At 39.2% G+C, this 21,316-nt stretch overlaps 3 protein-coding genes across 4 annotated transcripts; 2 read left to right on the top strand and 1 right to left on the bottom strand.

Annotated features, from left to right (window-relative positions):
• Positions 1-279: 279 nt before the first annotated feature.
• On the top strand, positions 280-4,103 carry kbtbd12 (kelch repeat and BTB (POZ) domain containing 12). The gene is made up of 6 exons (XM_038697120.1): positions 280-447; positions 890-2,052; positions 2,133-2,403; positions 2,555-2,705; positions 2,936-3,133; positions 3,216-4,103. Exons 2-6 carry the CDS (start codon positions 980-982, stop codon positions 3,383-3,385), a joined length of 1,863 nt encoding a protein of 620 aa, XP_038553048.1. The 5' UTR covers positions 280-447; positions 890-979; the 3' UTR covers positions 3,386-4,103.
• Positions 4,104-4,596: 493 nt separating this feature from the next.
• Positions 4,597-8,012, bottom strand: LOC119886416 (interactor of HORMAD1 protein 1). The gene is made up of 8 exons (XM_038697121.1): positions 7,905-8,012; positions 7,543-7,608; positions 7,148-7,286; positions 6,251-6,387; positions 6,086-6,134; positions 5,865-5,949; positions 5,464-5,579; positions 4,597-5,362 (listed from the first exon to the last, which is right to left on the bottom strand). The coding sequence occupies exons 2-8, from the start codon at positions 7,593-7,595 to the stop codon at positions 4,616-4,618; spliced, it is 1,326 nt and encodes a 441-aa protein (XP_038553049.1). The 5' UTR covers positions 7,596-7,608; positions 7,905-8,012; the 3' UTR covers positions 4,597-4,615.
• Positions 8,013-12,430: 4,418 nt separating this feature from the next.
• On the top strand, positions 12,431-19,730 carry cunh1orf159 (chromosome unknown C1orf159 homolog). 2 transcript variants are annotated; one of them, XM_038697363.1, is made up of 9 exons: positions 12,431-12,558; positions 13,701-13,782; positions 13,879-13,963; positions 15,589-15,684; positions 15,789-15,845; positions 16,877-17,011; positions 17,213-17,238; positions 17,425-17,449; positions 17,797-19,730. In XM_038697363.1, exons 2-9 carry the CDS (start codon positions 13,711-13,713, stop codon positions 17,898-17,900), a joined length of 600 nt encoding a protein of 199 aa, XP_038553291.1. In that variant the 5' UTR covers positions 12,431-12,558; positions 13,701-13,710; the 3' UTR covers positions 17,901-19,730. The 2 variants fall into 2 exon arrangements, with proteins under 2 accessions (XP_038553291.1, XP_038553290.1); XM_038697362.1 differs by having other exon boundaries at positions 12,457-12,652.
• The last annotated feature ends 1,586 nt before the right edge of the window (positions 19,731-21,316 follow it).

The raw sequence follows: 21,316 nt of genomic DNA, 5'->3' as shown, positions 1-21,316 counted from the left end.
GTCATGAAATCTGAATCCGAGCTGGGAGCAATGTTTCATTTCAGTCATTCCAGAGCTGCATGCACGTGACTGAGCCAAACAAACTGGAACAGATATTTACCCCAAAAAAAGTAAAACATAATGCCAATGAGTAAAATTAGGAAATATCAAAATAATTTACTCTATTCGTCACTGTCATGGCTTAGAAACCTAAATCTCCCCTAATCACTCAAACCCCTCTGACCCACTTGCTGTCTGCCACAACACTGTCTATTTTTGGGATAGTAGCTCAGAGGACTGCAGCAGTGGAGGGGATACATATCTTGCATTTGCTTAGACCCTCTCTAACCCCCCTGACTGACACATTTCTACAATATCAATAACCCATGTACCCTGATGAAAAACATGGACTTTTACTGAACTTTTGGGGCCAAATATTACAGCAGAAAAGAAGATCTGATGACTTTGGTAAGGCTTTTACAATGAAATTGAATGCTGTATGATGTTATGATGTGGACAGTGCTAACTTAGATTGCACATGTTGTATCGACAATTGTGGCAGTTTGGTATTTGCTTAAGGCGGCTGCTGTAGTTCATGAAAATATCCTTTTTCATTACCATTAAATGGATGTGGTTTTGTATAACTTAAACATGCTTTAATGGGTAAAATTAATTATTAAAAAAATATTGTTCTGAATATATGTGTTTTGTTTTTTTAACACAGACATGATAAAGACTTCGATATGGTTAATGAAGTAAAATTACTCAACTTTTACCTAAGATTAACAAATGTGTATAAAATCCAGTGTTAATTTGACTAAGCAGTTTTAGTAATACACGTAAAGTGCTGTTTGATATGATACTGACTGCTGCTCAACATATGTTTCTGTTTTCCTGGGTTTTTTTTCAGAAACAACCTCCTAATTAGTTGTTCAGAGTACATAAAACACAATTCTGTGTAACTTTGTCAATACTGTAGTTACTAAAAAGTTGGAGCAAAATGGATCTTACAGCCAAACATGGGCTGGTGCTGCTCGACCAGCTTAGGAAGATGAGGGAGACTGAACACCTGACAGACGTGGTGCTGGTTGCTGAGGGCATTAGCTTTCCCTGTCACCGGGTTGTTCTAGCCGCCTTTAGCCCATACTTCCGTGTTATGTTCACATGTGGCCTGCGTGAGTGCAACAACAGAGAAATATTCCTGCGTGACACCCCTGCAGACAGCCTGGCTCTCCTCTTGAACTACATGTACTGCTCAGATCTTCCTCTCACAAACGCCAATGTGCAAGGCATCTCTATTGCAGCTTTTCTCTTGCAAATGGATGACGTCTTTATGCATTGTCGGCAGCACATGACCGAGAACATGGATGCCTCCAACTGCCTTGGTGTGTATTACTTTGCCCGTGACCTCGGTGCAGATGACCTGGCTGACCATGCTCAGCGCTTCCTGAGGCAGCACTTTGTCCAAGTCTGCCAAAATGAAGAAATCCTGGACCTAGAGGCCCATCAACTGGGTAAGCTTCTGACTTCTGATGACCTTAATGTTTCACGAGAGGAGACAATCCTGGATGTGGTCCTTCGCTGGGTCAAACACAGCCCTCTGATGGATGGAGAGGTCCGTATTCTGCACCTTCCAGAGCTCCTAAGGAAGGTCCGTCTGCCACTGATAAACCCTGACTATTTAAGAGAGGCGATGAAGAGGAACATGGCCCTGTTGTCTGATGCTGAATGTCTAGAGATGCTCAATGAAGCCTTGGAGGCCACAGCGATGCATCACTCAGCTGCACCACGCAAGCTAAAGCTGCGTTATGGCATGGAGACCACAGATCTACTGCTCTGTATCGGCAATGACAGTGGTGGGATTAGGTCAAGATATGGCAACTATGCTGAGCGCAGCTTTTGCTATGCTCCATCCACAGGCCGAACCTATTATATCACTTCCCCTCGCTACGGAGAGGCTCTGGGTTACGTGTGTGCCGGGGTTGTAACTGAAAGAAATGACATTATTGTGGCAGGAGAAGCAAGTGCACGCAGAATGGCCCGACAGAAGGACATGAATGTTGAGATTTACAGGTAAGAAAGATATTAGGCGACACATTTGATAATGCTGTATTTGCTTGCCCCCACAGATGATTGTTATCTTGCATTGCCAGGTACAAAGTAGAGGCCCAAGGAAGCTGGGAGCGATTGACATCAGCAGAGTACCGTGATTCATACGCTCTGGGATCACTGGGTGACACTCTGTACCTGCTGGGTGGGCAGATGAAGCTGAAGAACCAGTTTCTCATCACTAACTGCGTGGAGCGATGGTCTCTGCAGGGTGGCCCCTGGCGCAGTGCAGCACCCCTGCCTATGCCTTTGGCCTATCACAGCGTGGTCAGAATCAAAGACCGCCTTTATGTGATAGGGGGTCGAACACCACAGGTGAAAAAATACATACATACAGTATGTGTGCAATTATTTGGCTCTTGTGAAATCTAGAATATCTGAATTCATAAACACATTTAATATGAGTTCTTCTCTGACTACACCTGCTCTGCTTTTGCCATTACCTTCCTCCCCTTCAACCATCCAGTCATACCGGATGGATGATGAGCCTGACCGTCTTAGTAACCGCCTCCTGGAGTATGATCCAAACACAAATAAGTGGACAGAGCTAGGGCCCATGAAGTACTCAAAGTACCGCTGCAGTGCTGTTGTACTCAACGGTGAAATTTTCGTGATGGGTAAGATTATTTGTTCACTTTACATGTTAAGAAAATTACCTATTTTAATGCATGTTGAGTTTAAATGATGGGCCCATCATTTCTTTTAAATTGCAAATCTTTATTGAGATGCATAGATAGACATTATATTATCAAGATCCTGCTAAATGAATTGAGCTGTGTTTAGAATTAATAAGTAAGAATTACATTTACAGAATTATGCTGTTTAGTGATAAAAACCTATTTTGCAGGTGGTATTGGATGTGAGGGTGTGGACCGTGGGCAGTCACGTCACTGCCTCGATGTTGTGGAGATCTACAACCCAGATGGAGACTACTGGAGGGATGGTCCTCCTCTCCCGTGTGCACAACTCTCACTGCGCACCAACGCCCCTAACGCAGGAGTGGTGGGAGGCAAGATTTATGTGTGTGGATACTACAAAGGAGCAGGTAATGAAAGAACATCCATACCCAATGAATGAAAAGTGACCAAGTGACTGTAACACCATTTCTGTTTCTTAACTACCCCTAGATCGTCATGATGATATAACAAAGGACATTTTGGAGCTGGACCCATGGGAAAACCGGTGGACAGTGGTGGCTCGGCGCGCTCTGATGCATGACAATTATGACGCCTGCTTAGTGGCAAATCTCAACCCAAGGGGACTCATGTCCCCACCTGCAGACTTAGTTAAACTGTGACACTCGGGTCATATCAGATCAAAGTCTGTAAGGGAGAATTAGTGAAGGAAATTAATTATTAATTAATGCACTTATTGCTGGGCCAAAGGCATTCATTTTTTCAAGCAGAACAGGTCTTAGTGCCCTGCCTGAAAGAGGATCTGCAGTTATTGATTTGCACGTTGTTAGAATAATGGACAGATCATTTGTAAATACAATATTTAGGGTTTTTTTTAATCTAAGTGCATCATCTGAAATCTGCAGCTGTGTGGCACATCAGCAACAACAGGAAATTAGTTCCTTTGACAATAAACAGACATAAATTATGGTTGTAATTAGGGCTGCAAATAATGATTATTTTCAAAGAACAAAATTTCAAAGAAAAACATCACCACATTGGAGAAGCTGGAACCAGAAGATTTAGGATATATAATTACTGAGCCAATCATTAGGATAGTTTCAGAAAAAACATTCTGTCAATCAACCAATTACAGCTCCAGTTATAATTATGGACTTCTGGCTTTATGATAAATTATACCAAAATGGGAGAAAGTATTTGGTCTGTTATTATAGGGTGAATACTGAAGCTTCATAATGACTACATTATATTGGCAGACTACATACAGTACAAAATGTGAAATTTTACATTGTATTAATCACTTTCCTTATTTGATTTGTGTTATGCTGGCTAAAGCAGAAGAAAACTGTTTTCTGCTAATAAACATGCACCTTAGTGACATTGTGGAGTATGGTGGTTATGATTTGAACAGACACTACACATAAAATTAGGTGTAGCTGGTTAAACTAATGCAGTCTAATACAATAGCCCTGCAGTAAATCCTGCTTCATGAAGAATTTATTAATAAATATTTAGTCAGAATTGTGATTAGTTTGCAAAGCCTTTCAGTTTATTTTCAATTTCAACTCAGCAGAATAAATACAGAATAGGCTAATTTTTCAAAAGTAAGCAGAGACATTTAACAACACTTCTCAGCTGAAAAATGAACATTTAAATCTTCAAATATTTGCAATACTTTGGGGGCCACTTTGTCCTTAACTTGCTTGTCATTACTACTGTAATACACCCCCCCCCCCCACACACACACACACACACAAACCAATGTGTTCATTCTTCAAAAAAACTCTACAACTAATAGATCAGGTAATAAATATATTTTGAGCTTTTACTTCGCCTGTACACCACAAATAAGAACACAAATGCTTCACTGCTCTGAATCCTTCACTCATCCTCTAAGAGCCTAAATCAGAATCACAATCAATGTCAAAAAGCTGCCAGAGGCTTTTGGGTTCCGCTCGGGTCCCCGTCCTGGACTCAGCCGATACCTTTTCTAAGGTGGAATCGATTCCTGCGAGGTACACAGAGCTGTTGCTGTCCTGAGACCAGCAGCTGAGAGGGGTGATGAAACATCCCGCAGCCATGGATCTCGTGTCTCTGTTCAATGGTATCAGACAGTCTGGGGTAAGACTATCCTGGCAGGTTACCCGGTTCACATCACGACGCTCACAGAGAGGAGCTGAAACATTTTGTCGTTTGTTACAGTTTGTGAGAACATGACTGTTTTCATCCGTGACAGAGCGCTTACTCTTCTGTGAGAGAACCAGCGGCCTCTTTTTGTGTCTCCTATAGCCTCTAGAAGTGAATTTCCTCTTTCCTATTATGCCGCTGGGGTCCTGAGAGGGAAAAACAGTTTGATTGTATTCACGGTTGTTTGACATACATGTAAGCTGTGTGCCCTTGAGCGTGTTGTCCTGCAGCATGTTGGAGTGTGGCTTCTCCAGCCCTGGTGACGTCTGTACGGTGCTGTCCATCACTCTCTCAGCGCTGGGTTTGGCTGAGTGCTCTGAGACTAAGGTGCTGAGCAGCTTCAGAGCCTCTTCAAGTATGTTTCGTTCTCTCTCCTGCTCCCCTCTGAGACACCCCAGACTATTATTTAAGCTTTGAAGATATGAATGAAGTTCTGCTGTGGTGTGTCCACTCTAAATGATAAAAATGAACAATTATACTCATTACTAATCAGAAACATTTATTGAAACTGGACTGATGTTGCTCATAAGCTACATACATACACACTATTCACCTTTTGCACCCTCTCCTCCAGTTCAGTTATCATCTCTTTCTGGGAGTTGACTTTATTCAGCAAAGTCTCAAACTGCTGGGAAATGTCACTGTGAAAACTGTTAAGATTATTTTCCACTGAAATAATGAAAAGATAGAAATTAGCATATTAAAATAAATGCCATCTTATTGCACTAAAGTTAATTCTATTTAATAATGTATGGTACTATATAGTAATTTTAGGATTTAGAATTGAGCAACCAATATTTAATCGCTGGGCAGAGGGCGCCATCCATTGGCGATAAGAAATGTTTGCTCTCTGCATTTTTACTAAATCAACTAGATCAACATATCTTATGCAGAGAGCAACCTTAAGGTCAATCATTTCAACAAAAAATGTAATCACTCAATTAGGAAACTTACATGTTGACACAAAATTGTCAAATTTTTGAAGGACTGTTTGGCACACAGCAGTGTTTCTCTCTGTGCCAGCGACCAGCTGCTGGATCTGAAAAAGATTGCAGCAATTTTTATTTTTTTTTACATTGAGAAGAGAGGAGCTTAATATATATATATATATATATATATATATATATATATAATAATAATAAAAAGAAACAGCGTGGAAGCCTAAAATCACTTACATTGTTGAGAGTTTCTCGAAAATGACGACATTCTTTGGCTAAAATATCACTGTTAAAGCAGAAGGACAGAAGTACACATTTCAAAAGTTATGAGGACTACTTTTTTTTAATCATCCCATAAGTTTGAATTCGAGGTGAGTTATTTCAAGTGATATACGCAAGTACCTGTCAGTTTTTTCTTTTGCCCTTTTCTTGTCCTCCTCAAATTTATCCAATATTCCAAAAGCTTTGTTTTTGTCCTTTAATTCTCCAAACAGGAGAGGTTTGGTGTGATAAGTGTTGATAAACTTTGGGTCACTTCCCTAAATAATGGGAAAATACTGACGGTTAGGGATGTTGACACAAGACATAGTTTAACTATTTTTCCGATAATCTCAGTGATGATTAACAAAACTGAATGCACTCATGGTCCTATGGGTAAAGTTTTCCGAATGACAGTATGTTATCAACCAAATGGAAAACATTTCATGCAAAGAAACAAGTGGCCTCCTAAATTACCACACTTGATCATCATGGCCTAATTTCAGTGAAATAGAGTCTTACAATAATGTATATGCATATATAGTATATAGACTAGATCGTTGTTTAAACAGCTCTGACTATAGTACAGCACTATAAGAATACCTTTGCTTGTTGCTAACAGACAATATAGAAAAATCTGATGGTAATCATTTCTATTGTCTCACAGTATATACACTCATCATACCACCAAAACCTGCAAACATCTCATGTGGTTGAAATTGTGGTTTTATTTTGTCTATCTAGACCTCCGTAATGTTACAATCTTTTTAGTTATATAATTTGAATAATAAACTATGAAGTTGCTAAACAAACAAAAGTCTCTGGTGGTAATGAGTTTTGATTTTCTAACAGTACAACCCACCTACAAATATCCATGTCAGCTGTCCCGCTGTCACCTTTTACTCACGTATGAATATTTTACCATGTGAGTGTAACCATGTAAATAATAATGCCATTAAACTGGTGGCATTTGTCCAGGCATCCGAGTACACAAATGTATTAGGCTACTCACAGTGAGCCACCTATAAAGTGAAATCTTACCTCTTGTGAACTTTGCTGGGAGGTCCTTGTTGACAAACTCATATCTTGAGATGTGCCTTGAGAATTTTCAGGCCAAAACTGAGTCCCAAAGAAAAGCTGAGAGTCTGTGAAACTTGAGTAGCCACTGGTAGCCACATTCCTGTTGAGTGTTTGCCCACACAAGGTTTGGTAAGAGAAGGAAACACAGAAACACAATGGAAACAAAGAAACTAAAATGTGTTTGTGGAAATCAAGTAAACACACATTGATCCACCAAGGTGTTGATGACCAAGTGTTATTACACTGTTTTCAGATTAAAAACTATTGACTGAAGCCTCATATAACATTATTCACAGCTGTAGAGAGAATAGCTAATCAATCATTGTTAAGTAACTTAGCACACTTTAGCTAACCACCTGCTTCCAGTTGGGATGCTCAGCATTTCTTTAATGTTCCTCATATGATTCATTGCGTTTGGTTACCTGTATGTAAAAATAACAAGTTAGTAGCAATTTTAGCAAGCTATCCCTTCTTCAGAGCATCAAGTAAGCAGCTGACACATGTGTTGGAGTCATGAAAGTTAGCGTCAGTTAGCATAAAAGCTAGTTAATCGAGAAAGGGCTTAGCTAACTTTAATTAACATGGAATCAATTTAAACTGGAGTTAATTAACTGTATAACTAGAACATCGTATCAAACCTTTACCACATGCTGTTAAGTTTAGTAGTGTACAGTTATTATCTTGAATTAAACGCTAAAATACTTTTAAATTGACTCACAGTAAGGTTAGGTGTGATGAAGAGGGGGACATCGATACTGAACTGAATAAAAAAGTAGTTACGTTATGCTCGCGAACATTTAAATTTCCCGCCATGTGGCCTTCCAGAGGGAGGCAAGGCTGCATTCAGGTGGCGTCGAAAAAGTGCAAATTACAAGGATCAAAACAAACGTTGAACAAACACTCGAGGGCATTTTTGTTAATTTATTCATCCGTTTATTTATTCATTGGCTTTGTCAACATTTATTTTTCCAGCATGTAGACTCGCTGTTTGGGTTCTTAAAGATGTCAGATAGAAACAATAAATCAGTTTGTCAGTATGTTCACTGGATGCATGGCACACCTGTTGGTGGGCATTTTGCTTATTAGGGTGTTTGTGAGTAACAATAGGCCCTAGTTAGTTTTAGTTAGTAAGTTAGTTAGTTAGGAACTTTATTGTCCATGTTGTGGAAAATTGTCTTTGGCATTGAAAACAATACAAGCAAATTGGACAATGATGATGCATTACCTTATTGCTAATTCCATTAATGTAGGTTAACTATGCCCCTAGGCTCACATTGTGAACTGGTTTTGGTATTTGAATCATTGTAAATCTGTTTTGCACCACTAAAAAACAATATTCTACATTACAATATTAACTAATTCTGTGTCCATGTCTTGTAGAGGGCCCAACATCAAATTCAAGTTTTAAGAGCTTTATTATTTAACTCACATGATGATGTATATTCCTAATATAGTTAATAATTAAATTACCACAGTTCAAATACACATTTAAATTTGACGCTCAGATATTGTGACTTCTAAAACACATATATAACAAAAAAAAAAAAAAAAAAAAAACTTTCCACCAGTTTTAGGCTACTCTAAATGGAGCCTGTCTATGATATTTATTGTATATTAAAGACTTATCACTTTTTAATTTTTTTCTTAAGTAAGTGATTTGAATGTATGATGAATTGTATTTATTATTATTAATAGTAGTAGTAGAAATAAAAGTCAGAATTGACTTTGGGACACAACTCCAGTTCTCCTGCAAGAGCATCACTTTGTGTTGAAAAGTGTTGGCACATAAGGGCTCAGATTAGGGGTGTGACGATATACTTAGCTCAGGAGACCTGATGAAGCACAATATTAGGTTTACACGAACAAGACCAGAAGATATTTTAACAATACTATGAATAAATCTTCAAAGCTGAAATATATGAGCGTCCTCCCCCAGAACATTTTGAGCATTAAACACTTAATTTCATGCATTGTGGTGAAATTCCTGCACCAATTTAGGGTGGCAATGTCTTTATTTATATAAAGAGAAACACAAAATTCAGGCGACATGTATAAAATATAAAATAATGGAATATAATACAGTAATCAGTAGCTTGTTTTTCATAGATTAAGATACGTTTTTGGATAATGCACATTTGTTTCTTCTATATTTACATTACATTGCATGTTTTATTATTGTACAAATGAACCTTTCTCAAAGCAGTTTAATTTGTTATTTAACATTTGCCTTGCAAGCTATTTTTCCAGAATTCTTTTAACAAATGTTTTCAAAAATCGATGGAGGCAAAATCAGCCATATCAAAAAATGGTGGTGACATGTCTACAGCGTCCCCAGTGTAAATGACAACCATGCGCCTGGGTGAAAGTCCTGTGTTTGTTCTTCCACGCCCCCGACCTCGCACCTTGACCCTAGCAGTGTCTCAATTCAGGGAGACTCATCCAGGGTCATCCACCTACCGAAGACCCAGGATGAGTTACAACCGATATCCCGTGGGTTTGCAGGGCTGGCAAGACACAGAACCTTTTTTAAAGCAGCTGGAGCAATCGATGGCTGCCATGTCCGCATCAAGCCACCGAGCGGCCCTGATGGTCAGTGCTATAGGAACAGGAAACTGTTTCCATCCATCATCCTGCAGGCTGTCTGTGACCATCAGGGCCGCTTCATTGACACCTACGTGGGCTGGCCTGGGTCGGTCCACGACTCCAGAGTGCTCCGCTACAGCCCACTGTACAGGAGTTCACTCTACCCTCCTCCAGGGCATTTCATCTTCATCATCTTCAACACCCACTCCCCCTCATCACTCCCTACAAGAGGCCAATACAAGGTGTGGGAGCCCAGCGCTTCAACAGCCATCACTCCAGGGCACGATCCATTATAGAGCGTGCTTTTGGGATGATGAAGACCAGGTTCCGGGCCATCTTCCTGCAAGCGCTGGAGGTGCACCACACCTTTGTACCTCACGTGAGTATTTTCTTTACTGTACTAATGAGTAAATCAACAGACAGATTCATCAAAAAGCATAAATGTTTTGTTTTTTTTCCAGACTGAAATATATTTTTAACCATTTAAGGTCATAACAGCATGTGCCATCCTCCACATCTGCCTTGATGCTGGTGATATTGTGGCCCCAGAGGATGAGCCTGAGGAGGACGAGGCAGAGGATGAGGGGGAGAACGGTTTGGAGACAGTTAGCGGTGCTCCCTGCTAACCCACTGATGGACGATGCGGTGGACAGTGGAGAGATGCATCCACACCTGCAACACGCTCTGGAGACCACCCCAGATGATGTCCTGCTGACCAGGGTCTTTATTGTGGCAGCCCATCCAGGTCCAGCAGCATTACCAGGGTTTCCCTGCTCAGAATAAATGTTGTAAATATGCTGTAAATACTATTAGTTATAAAGACCACAGAAAATAAAATCATTAATTTAACAAATATTTTATTTGAATTGATTAATAAATATTATATATTATTATTTAAGGATTTATTTATTTTTCGGCCAGTCTCTCTAGTAGAGAGAACAGCCTGTCCATCCTCTCTCTGCTCTCCTGTGCTCTCCTCTCCTCTGCCTCTCTCTGCAACTTCATGTCTTCCTTCAGTAGCTGAAGCAGCTCATCCTCTTTGTCCCTCTTTCTCTTTCTCGGCTGGCTCTCCTCCTCCTCCTCTTCCTCCTCCTGGTCACCCACTGCAGCACTTGGCCCTGGTGTGTCCTCAGGGATAGAGGCAATTATGACAGGTGGGGTGGTGGAATGCCTCTGTCCCAACACCTCATCCATGAGGACAAACCAGGGCCAAGTTGCAGCAGTGGGCTTCCCCCCTACACCCTCTCCTGACCCTGGACACTTGCACTCCTAAGGCACAGGAAATCAATCATGGTAAATAACAACAGCAGAAAAACAAATTTCAGCAACTGTGTTTATTAACGTGCATGACTGAAATGAATATACAAGGTAAATGTATGTATTATATTAAAACAGGGTTGTAAGATGAATGCGGTTTATATTTCCCTTTATGCTGCACAGTGAACGATTTATACAAAAATGTATACAGAATATATCAATTTCAAATCATACATACATACCTTGTTTGTTTTTGTTTTTTTAAATTGTCCCACTTTTTTTTTCCACTTGGAGGGAAGTCACCTTCCCCCACAGGCCCATTTTCTCCAAAATTGTCCTAATCACAGAGAAACAAAAGAAATAAGAAAGACAAGATAAGATAAGAAAAAAACATTATTTGTCCCACAGTGGGGAAATTGCGGTACATGGTAATTGTGTGAAGACACAACAAAGGGCTGCCCCATTTACTAGTTGTCTTATTATTAAAGGCTTTGAATAGGATGGCGGCTCATTTAACTGTAACTTTAAGTACACGATGATTAAATTCAGATCTTGCGAAAGGGCTATTGATACTTTAATTACCTCCAAGCCACGTTGGCAGAAAACTTTGCCCCGGTGAAGAGGTGGTCGCTCTCCCCCCTCAATTTAATAAAGAGGGCAGTTTGCTCCTTGCTCCCTAAAACAAGACGACATGTTCAAGTAAGTTTTATGCTTCACATCACCAAACAGTAAGCAGCATAAATCGCAAAATAACCTAGTTACATTAACCGTGTACTATATCCCAAGGTTTTTGTAACCGTTAATAACGTTAACGGTGTGAAAACCAAGCAGGGTTCACAACCCGTCTAACGTTAAATTAGTCTAAAGTTACATGGTCACGTTATTTTCATGTACATAATATTAAGTATAAGTGATGTAGAATATCGCAACAATCTCAGTAAGACGCAGGTCTGACTCTGAACCTCTTCGATTTAAAGTGAAGACGTTAAAGGCTTTATTTTTGAGGTTGTAACTTGCCCAGCCGATTTGCATTTAACGTTAACGTTAGCACATCAGTAACCTCAGGTAACGTTAACTTAACGTTAGCTCGCCAGTTAATCACTTAACTCACGTAAACTTCTTCCACAAAACTATTCTTTAAACGACACATTGCGCTTTTATGCCTCTTGTTATTTTTACATATGTGTAGTTGGCTTTTGAAGTGAGTTGAAATCCAATACTTACATTTATAGGTAAAATTCGGGGGCTCAACTCCACAGCCACAATCGACGCCATTATTTACGCTGGGACAATCAACCGGCGCGCAATGAATGTCGGGATACCTGGGGGCTGCGAAGGATCCAGCTGTTGGATCCAAACTCCTTCGTCTAGTGCGCATGTGCGAGACAAAAACAGTCTTTTGCTTTTATTTTGAAAATCATGCCCGGAAGTGTATTAGCTAAATGAAGCAGGGAGCAATGAACTACGCACTGTAGGATTATCTCTGCTTTGACTGCAGAGGTGTGTTGATGACAAAGCTGTCAAGAATATAAGTGAGTGCCTAGTATTACTTCTGCGACTTGACGTTGATTAAACCACACCTAGGAGAGTCTGGTGAGGTCAAAGCCTAACGTTAGTGTTTGGCTGGTGAGTGAACTCTTTTGTGTTTTCAAATTCAGCAATGTGCAGCTGCTCAGTCTGTGATTGTAAACACGCCCGATAATGTAAAACAGCTTTATATAGATCAGCAAATCTGCCTCTCTAACGCAGACATCGTTACTTTAGCTTTGACTGCTAAATTAGCACAATCCCACGACACAACTTCATCCCTATGACAGGTGCTAGCTAGCTAAACACCTCGGCTGGATCCTGGGATATTGTAACAGCTGACACGTTAGCTACGTTGCTTTACTCATGGAATAATAATATAGCATTAAATACAAAAGTTGTAACGTAAAGACAGGCATAAAAGTGGACTGTTGATCTTTGTGTGCTCGTGTTTAACCTCAATCAGAAGATTTTAACTCGTCATTGTGATATCAGCCAGTTTAAGCCAGTTATAATACCCTTTATGTTCATAAGACTCACTATTCACTATTCTCGTGACATGAAGGCGTGTAAAACTTCACAACTGACAGAGTATCAACCTTGCAAAAACACCTTGAATCAGTGAAGCATCTGCAAGATAGATGCCTGAGTTTTTAAAAAACTGTGGAGAAATTAAATATGTTTTTCCACAATACCCCTTTTTTTCCAATCATCAAAAGAAGCCAACCAAATATTAAATGCTGTCTACAGGCTGTTAACTGGACAGGAGCCTTGCCTAAATGAAATGCAATCTAAAATCGTCGAGATTGCCATTTTAAATCACTAAAGTATGTGATTAAAGACTAAGTAAACAAGACTACTATTGTGACAAGGCATTTGATACAAACGTTTTGTTTTTGATGGTGTTACAGTGAAGGCGCCTGACATGATCCAGCCCTTGTAAATATTTTCAGTTTGGTCAATAAACAGCAGATTCCACAAGACAGAGCATTACCTTAAACTTATTAGAATTATTCAGGTTATCCTAATGATAAAGAATATATGGTAGATATCCAACCAGTCAAATAGTGGTTTGGGCAAGTGTCCTACAATGTGCCTCGTCAAAGTAATTGATGAGTATTTAATTCAAGTCTGTTTGATCTTTAAGGGTTTCGAATATGGCTCTGTCATTCCTTTTGGTATTGGCTGCAACTGTGATTCTTATCAGACCTGAGACACCTGTGACTAAGGTAGACGATGGATGTTACTCAGCCAAAGAGCCAATGTGTGTGCTCTGTGCAGGTCATGCTGATTTTGTTAACCTGCGAATGCTGCTCTGTCTGTAGGCCCTACATCAGAACTCACTCGAGTGCTGTGGAGAGAAACAGAGAGTGAACAGTTCATGTTCAAATGACACTCACTGCGAACCAGGTAATGTGGATATACAGAATGAGTTTAGACTTTTTAACATCACTGTTATATTGTATATTCTGTCTCTGGAAATTAATTAGGGGTCCAAGCCCGAGTGGGCTGGAATTTATTTTTATTTTTTTCTTTCATGCATAAAACTCATACTGCAGCCTAGACGGTAACTGCTAGGGACACGACACTCATAGGGTAGCTTCACAGCCAAAGAGTAACTCTGGCGCAAAAATTCGCACACTTCTATCTCTAGGGGGCGCTATAAGCAAGGTCAACACGATTGGGCTTGGAACTTCCGCTCACGAAGACGCATATCAAAAACCTTATATCCACGCATTCGGGGGATCAAGCTGAATCTCGTGGTATAGGCCACGCCCATTTCCGCCGAAACCTTTTTTTTTTCGCTACATCGCGAAAACTGAAAAAACTATTTTAATTAACTCCCACGAAGCCGCAAGTCCGATCGACACCAAACTTGCCACGGATAATCTCTGGACCAAGCTGATGAAAGTTTGTAGAGAAATAAATTTTGATCCCCCAAAAAATGTCGCAATTATACGCTAAGAAATGTTTGCAAAACATGCTACTAACAGGAAATGATGTCATATCTTTTTTAGCTTTGGAATGGCCGATCGACACCAAATTTGGAGCATTAATGTGGGACGCCCCCTGAGGGCGTGCCACTCACCCTAGGTGGCGCACCCCTAGGTGGCCCCTATTTAATCCCAAAAAATTGGTCCTCTATAACCAAAAGTCACATTGACATGAAACCCGAGTCGAATTGTTCAGCATTACTACAGGCACCAAAGGTGGCACTCTTATTGCAGATTAAAAAATCCCATTCACTTACATACATTATCTTCATAACCACAAGTCCGATTCATATAAAATTTGGGCCAATTATTCCCCATGGTGCCCTGATGACACCTGACACATGACAATTTTGTGCAATTCAGCCTAAAGGTGGCGCTATAATCGAAGCTCAAATATACCATTCATTTCAATAGGATTTTGAACCAAAGGACATTTTGCCTCATAACTACACGCCAATACATCGCACATTCATAAAACCTATGTCTATATATTTGGGGGATGCTGCCGATTCCGATGGTATAGGATATGCTTCTGTGCGATGAGGTTTTAATTTCGCTAAATAGCGAAAACTGGAAAACCTATTTTAATTAACTCCTCCAAAGCCGCAAGGCCAATTGGCACGAAACTTGGCACAAGACAATCTCTGGACCGAGCCGATAAAAGTTTGTAGAGGGAATCAGTTACATGGGTGCACTCCTTAAAAGAGACAATTATTACCGTTGTGTTTTAGGTGGACCGTTGTGTTTTAGGTGGAAAAAATAGAGACAGTTTGCCCCTGCATGCTTTAAGGAAGTAGTGAAGGGATTGAAAAGGACAAACAAAAGGGGTCACACTTTAGAAACTGCCAGCCCTTTCCTGGTGTTACCCTTATCCTTAGTAATGTGTCTTTTTCTTTTGTTAATTTTAAACTTGAAAACTTTAAAAGCTGCATTTTGATAATGACATTTCAGGGTTAGATTAATTACTTGTTACTACAGTGATATCAAAGGGCAAAAAAGTGGCATATAATGTGAAATATATTTTTCATTTGAATTCTTCAGGATGCTTCTTGCGTGCCCTTGAAAACACAAACACTGTTTGCATATTCTGTGACGCAGCAGCTGTGGATTTGGAAAACATAACCATCTGCACATACAGTAAGGGCTGGGAATTATCTGTTGACTGCTTTTAAATCGATATAGATATGAATGTCACGTTGTATCATGTTATTTTTATTTGCCTTTTCTTTTGCGCTCACTAGACTATACAGTGGAGAGGAAAAACCACACAACTGTAACAACTGTCATCCCTAAAATTGGTAAGATACTGATTTACCAATTTCCTCATGTGTAATATTTATTTCTTGGCCTTAACTGTAATGTGTCTTTTCAGTTTCAAGCAAATGTCTTTTTCAAGTGAATCAATAAACTAACGTGAAGGTGGTCACGTATGAATATTAGGGATGAAACGATTACCGGTTCAACGATAAACCATGGTAAAATTCCCGACAGTTATTATTACCGTACACATTTTAATTACCGTGAAAACCGGGTTTGGTTACCAAGCTATACTGTCCAGCATCAACCAAAGTCATATTTTAGTTTTTATGAGAGCGCTGAGGGAAACTTTATTGAAGAAAATTACCTTATAGTGAACGAAGGGTGAGTTAACTTTGGTACGTCTGTCTGACTTGCTAACTGCTTGTAAACTGAAGCTCTGTGTTAGCTGCTCTTGTAAAGACGCTACGCGTTGTTCTGCTGCTGTGTGGCGTTGTGTCTGCAGACTCTATTCGTCCCCTGCACATGATAACAGGTTACGCACTTTAGTCAACCAACAAGCATATCTTGTTCATTTTAATTACAGCAGCTATCAAATTAGTTATAAAAGTGTCAGAACAGGACAAACGCTACAGACTGCTCTGTATTCTCTATTCCTCAGTTGTTTGGCTCATTATAGTTACTATCACTGTCTTCTAAAGACTTATTTGCTTTCATGTAATTGTGCATGGGATTATTGCATTACCTATATGATATAAAATCGTGATAATGCACACTTACAGGGTTTTCATATGTTTACAAAAGGTATTGGCTGTTATTTTATTGTTTATGCAAACAAAATGGCAATTTTAGTTTTAGTTTTCATTATAAAACTTGTTGAATTGGTTTCAGTGTGTGTATCAGTACATTTTAATCTTTTTCGGCACATTCTTACAATACTGTGATAATACTGATAACTGTGATAATTTTGGGCACTGTAGTCGTGATATGAAATTTTTCATACCGTTTCATCCCTAATGAAGATAAGAGTAAATGTCTGCAGCGGCCTGTTTTGTGCTATGTTTTTGAGCAGGAGGGCCAGGTGTGGCAGCCTCTCTTCTTCTGGGAACACTGTTGATCAGCCTGTTCCTTATCCTCTCCGTTGCTTCCTTTTTCTACCTTAAACGCTCCAACCGACTCCCTGGCATCTTCTACCGCCGCAACAAGGGTAAGCACCGCGCAGCTCGGATAAACTGACTGTAATTATTCAAGCAGGTTTTGTCTAACCTGAATTATGAAACTCCACAGCTCTTGTTGATCGTTAAAATCTGTACAATAAAGCACAGAAGCGCTTGAAAAACACAATTACTTTGCTTTGGTGATATTTGATTTTCTGATGGTTTAACTCAAATATAACAATATTTTACAGCCTTCATATTCCAACCAAGTGAGACAGTAAGTCACTTTTGTTTGTTTGTTCATAGTTAATCACACGCTACGGTACATTTGGAGCCTTGTTTAGAGAGTTTGAATGTGTTTATTGTAGCCTCAGCAATGTTCTCCTGAAATACAAAGAGATTATTTGTAAATGTTTGTGTCTGAAGGGGATGGTTATAATTTCTGTTTGTTTTTCCCTTCTAGGCTGTCATGATCCCCTCCTCATCAGGTAAGACGACTGCTATGCTGCACCCTGTAAACAACCTGTTGTGAAACTGTAACTCTGATCTTGCTGAACAGGTTGTAGCATTATGTGAAGTAATGCAAAGCATTCAAAACATTACCCACGAGTATTTAGCAAGGTTGGTGAGGTGTCTTCCAAATTTGAGGACTGTTGTAGCAATGACAGACTTGTATTCACAAAAAAAAGTGATCTTGGGGCGTAAAAGCTGTTCTTAAAAGCACAGAACATGCTAAAAATTAGCTCAAAGATGCTGTGAGCAATTCCAGTGTGTCGCTTCTTGTTTTTCTCACTGGTGATTATACGTTTTCTTTTGTTTTGTGTTTCTTTTGAAGTGAGGAAGCCAAGATATGTCAGAAGGGAGCGGCCCTCTGCAACATCAACACTGAATAATGCCACAGTACCCACCACATCTACTACTCAAGTTTTTAATGTGTAGGAGTGAGGGGCGGAAGTGCTGGTGCAGGTAGGAGAGAGCGCTCAGGAATGATGTTAGATTTTCTTATCATGTGACGGTTCAGCCGTGTGAGGGAAGACCAGTTGAGGAGGTGGTCCAATGTAACTGTAGCTGCTTCTGCTGCATTTGTCACCAGGGCTGTTATTTTTTCAGTATCCAGTAACCAACCTGTCAGTCTTCTTGACACAGTCTCAGACTTGTTTTTCACACGATAACTTAAGTATCACAAAAAAAATAGTTTCAGTATTTCTCTGTAAATTTGACCCCCCTGCCCACTCCTTCAGGATCACTCCTTTTGTTTTTAAGTCTGAACACTGTTATTAAACAGTTTTTTTCTGCTGTTCGACAGTGTGTCTTCAACTGACCTGCAAAACTCAAACGATGGGTTTTATGAATATGTGCACCTGTAAAAGGAAAAGTTTGACATTTTACACTTAAATACACTCGCTCTCTGGTGGAGAGCACCAGCACCTCCAAAGCTCACTAATTAAGGCGTTATATCTTGTTTAATCTGAATAAAACCCACGTTTCCCTGTTGTATGGGCCAGACTATTTGCGCCAAATTAGCGTTTTTCCACTTTGGTTTTTGTACAGATAAAACAAACTAGATCTAACGTGTAATTAGTGAGCTTTTGAGGTGCTGTTAGGTTTTGTTATTTTTAACTTTCTGCAAAAAAGAAGGTGTTTTACTAAAATGTCAAACTATACCTTTAAAGCAAAGATGAATGGAGCCAGTGGCCAAGTTGAGTGACTGATTTCTTCAGGGCGGACAAAGTGACAGCCCATTGACATTTGATGGAAGTCTGTTTTTAAAGCTAGCTAATTATGATGTGTGGGGGAGGTTATTTTGTTTGTTTTTTACAAGTGTGATATTTATTTGCACTGAGTCTTACTGATTACAATCAGACAAACAAAGTAAATGATGTGTCTAACAGCAGCAGAGTTCTTCTGGTGGACCAGGACATTTTAAGGAGAGTTACTGCAGATGCTGTATGGATTATCATTTGATGGCTTTTTTGTGTTTTTATTATGGCATTTGTATTTATTATTTTTGTGAGCTTAACCAACTTGAATGTAATACACATGTACAACTAATCGTGCATCGCAGTTGCACATGTCATGAATTACAACAATTTTGTCCTATGAAGTAAATTCCAATATATTTTTCCCTCAAAACATAAAACTACTGAATCCTCGTGCACTTTAGGCCATCACTGTTGTGTTAAGTAATTTGTTGCCATCAAGTGTGATTGAGATTTTTTTTTTGGCAACATTATTGTTGCATTGTGAACGTAACTTGACTACTATTAACATTTGCCAAATGTTGTCTGAGAAAAATGGCTTTTGCTGTATGCCATTACTGTGATTACTGTGCCATTATGAGCTTTAAATGCAGCTAGGAAATGTTTAGTCATGATGTGATGGATAATTTGAATCATAACCAGTGGCCTTGACTATACACAATTCCAAAACAATGCTAGTTATCCAAGTTTTATTTGCTACATGGTATTTTATTTCATATAGTTTTATATCTTGATGGCACTAAGGCTGTAACAAGTGACTTCCCTCTTCAGTATATGTGAAGCCATATGAAGTGAACGAGATAAAAGGCAGCAATCATTCCATTAATATTCCCCTTTTTGCTTCATGTGTTTGCTGTTGTACAGACAACCATAAGCGGAATACATGTACATATTGTTTTATACAAATGATGTATTGTTTTTGTAATGATGTACATATTCTAGTTTCAGTGCCATGAATAATGTTCTGAAGATGTAATGTTTGGAGAAATAAAGCACCTTTCCATAACCATCGCTTCTCTCTGTGCAGTTACATTAACTCACACTTTTTTTCAACACCTTCTAGCTTCATGTTATTTAAAGACACATTTTAAGAATTTTGTTTCTTTTTGGACTCCTGCTGGTAATAATAAACAGTGCCTCACTTTGTGCCAGACAATATTTTTTATTTTCACGATTGACAAGTAACTCAGTTTCTCTTACCAATTAAAGTAAAACTACGTGCCTACATGTTTTTACAAATGAACATAGGTCTCAAATTATTTTACAACTGATTTGTTTAATTTCAATTTTGTTTTATGGATGTATAAAACCTCTTGAAACCCACTGGGTCGCCTGCTTGCGCTAGTTCTAAGCTGCTTAAATTGTGCACACCAATATAAATGTTAAAACGTTTGTCAGTATGGACATGCTACACATCGACTAGATTCTCCACAACTCAATTGTTTTGTTCATTTCATGGAAACGGAAATGGTGTACCAAACTGTTAGTCATTCAGATTTACTGGCATGGTAAAGGAATTAAAGCTCTGTCCCACTTATACATTAGTCCCAATGGTGAGTTCAGTGTTTCAAGCAATAAATTTAAGTTTTACAGTACTTTACATTGCCCTTCTCCTTAGTGAATTGACTGATGGGCAAACAACTTAAGCAGGAGTACCTCATCTACTAACATTACAGTGTGCGCACCAGATACTGAAAGCAATACATGAACTTTTTTTTCACTTTTGATAATCTACATCCAAAACTAAGATGTGCACAGTGTGTCTGTTGTCTCTCTATATAAAGAGAAAATATACCAATACAAGTCTTAATGTTCCAATTTTCAGCCTAAGACATATTTGTGAAGAACCTCATGTAGCCCAAAAACATTTTTAACGTCATAATGTTGTTTTAGTTTCAGGGGATTTAAAAACATGTTGATGCTATCCTACGTACGCTGACAGGATCTCAGCTGTCACAAGGGGGAAAATGGTCAAATTTACATAATTAAAGTAAGACCTGTGCATTTTTGACACTATAAATATTAGCTCCACAATTGTGTTTCTTATTTCAAAGTTTGCAGAAATTAGAGAGTTTTTTTTGTGCAAGACATGAGACTACGGCTAGATGTTAAATCAACTTAATGTTAATTAAAAAAGAAATCCTGTATGTATAACTTGATAGAAAATACATTTATTGACATTTATTCAGATCTTGTCATTTATAAATATCCATTATGGTAGCGAAATGTGTCCCTGTCCTTGAATTTCTGTCATGTTAACAATGAAACTGATTATTGATCTTACCTCTATAGAGGGTTTGTATTTTAGGGTACTGAAATGTCATACCTCTGGTAGAGGAGGGACGGACGTTTGCACTAGCAGCTACATGTGACTGGACATACTACTCTATTTATAACAGCTGAGTGCAAGGCCCCAGTCTGACATATGCAAGGACAGACAAACATCAAAGCTGAAGTGTCCCTGCAGGGAGAAAGTACTTACACCTTCAAACTCGACGCTTCGTCCTTCTCCAACAGGTACGTTCCTATCTATTACAGAAACAGATTTACAAGAATGTCCTGTAGCTGTATGCTTCACGTTGGTTATGTTGTAAT

This window comes from Micropterus salmoides, unplaced genomic scaffold (genome assembly GCF_014851395.1).
Source record: "Micropterus salmoides isolate LMB-PRFRI ecotype aquatic unplaced genomic scaffold, ASM1485139v1 Ms_hic_scaffold_4, whole genome shotgun sequence".
Taxonomy (NCBI): Eukaryota; Metazoa; Chordata; class Actinopteri; order Centrarchiformes; family Centrarchidae; genus Micropterus; species Micropterus salmoides.
Note: the sequence above shows the minus strand (reverse complement) of the source record. Positions and strands in the feature narration are given on the sequence as shown.

Bases quoted from the DNA above. Each gene is read 5' to 3' on its own strand.
- LOC119886416 (XM_038697121.1), bottom strand. From the start codon at position 7,595: ATGAATCATATGAGGAACATTAAAGAAATGCTGAGCATCCCAACTGGA. The intron at 6,388-7,147 runs GTAAGATTTCAC...CCCATTATTTAG, and splicing joins CCCAGCAAAGTTCACAAGAG to GGAAGTGACCCAAAGTTTAT. The intron at 5,950-6,085 runs GTAAGTGATTTT...AATCTTTTTCAG, and splicing joins TTCGAGAAACTCTCAACAAT to ATCCAGCAGCTGGTCGCTGG.
- kbtbd12 (XM_038697120.1), top strand. From the start codon at position 980: ATGGATCTTACAGCCAAACATGGGCTGGTGCTGCTCGACCAGCTTAGG. The intron at 2,053-2,132 runs GTAAGAAAGATA...TTGCATTGCCAG, and splicing joins ATGAATGTTGAGATTTACAG to GTACAAAGTAGAGGCCCAAG. The intron at 2,404-2,554 runs GTGAAAAAATAC...TCAACCATCCAG, and splicing joins TAGGGGGTCGAACACCACAG to TCATACCGGATGGATGATGA.
- cunh1orf159 (XM_038697363.1), top strand. From the start codon at position 13,711: ATGGCTCTGTCATTCCTTTTGGTATTGGCTGCAACTGTGATTCTTATC. The intron at 15,685-15,788 runs GTAAGGGCTGGG...TGCGCTCACTAG, and splicing joins CATAACCATCTGCACATACA to ACTATACAGTGGAGAGGAAA. The intron at 17,012-17,212 runs GTAAGCACCGCG...AATATTTTACAG, and splicing joins CTTCTACCGCCGCAACAAGG to CCTTCATATTCCAACCAAGT.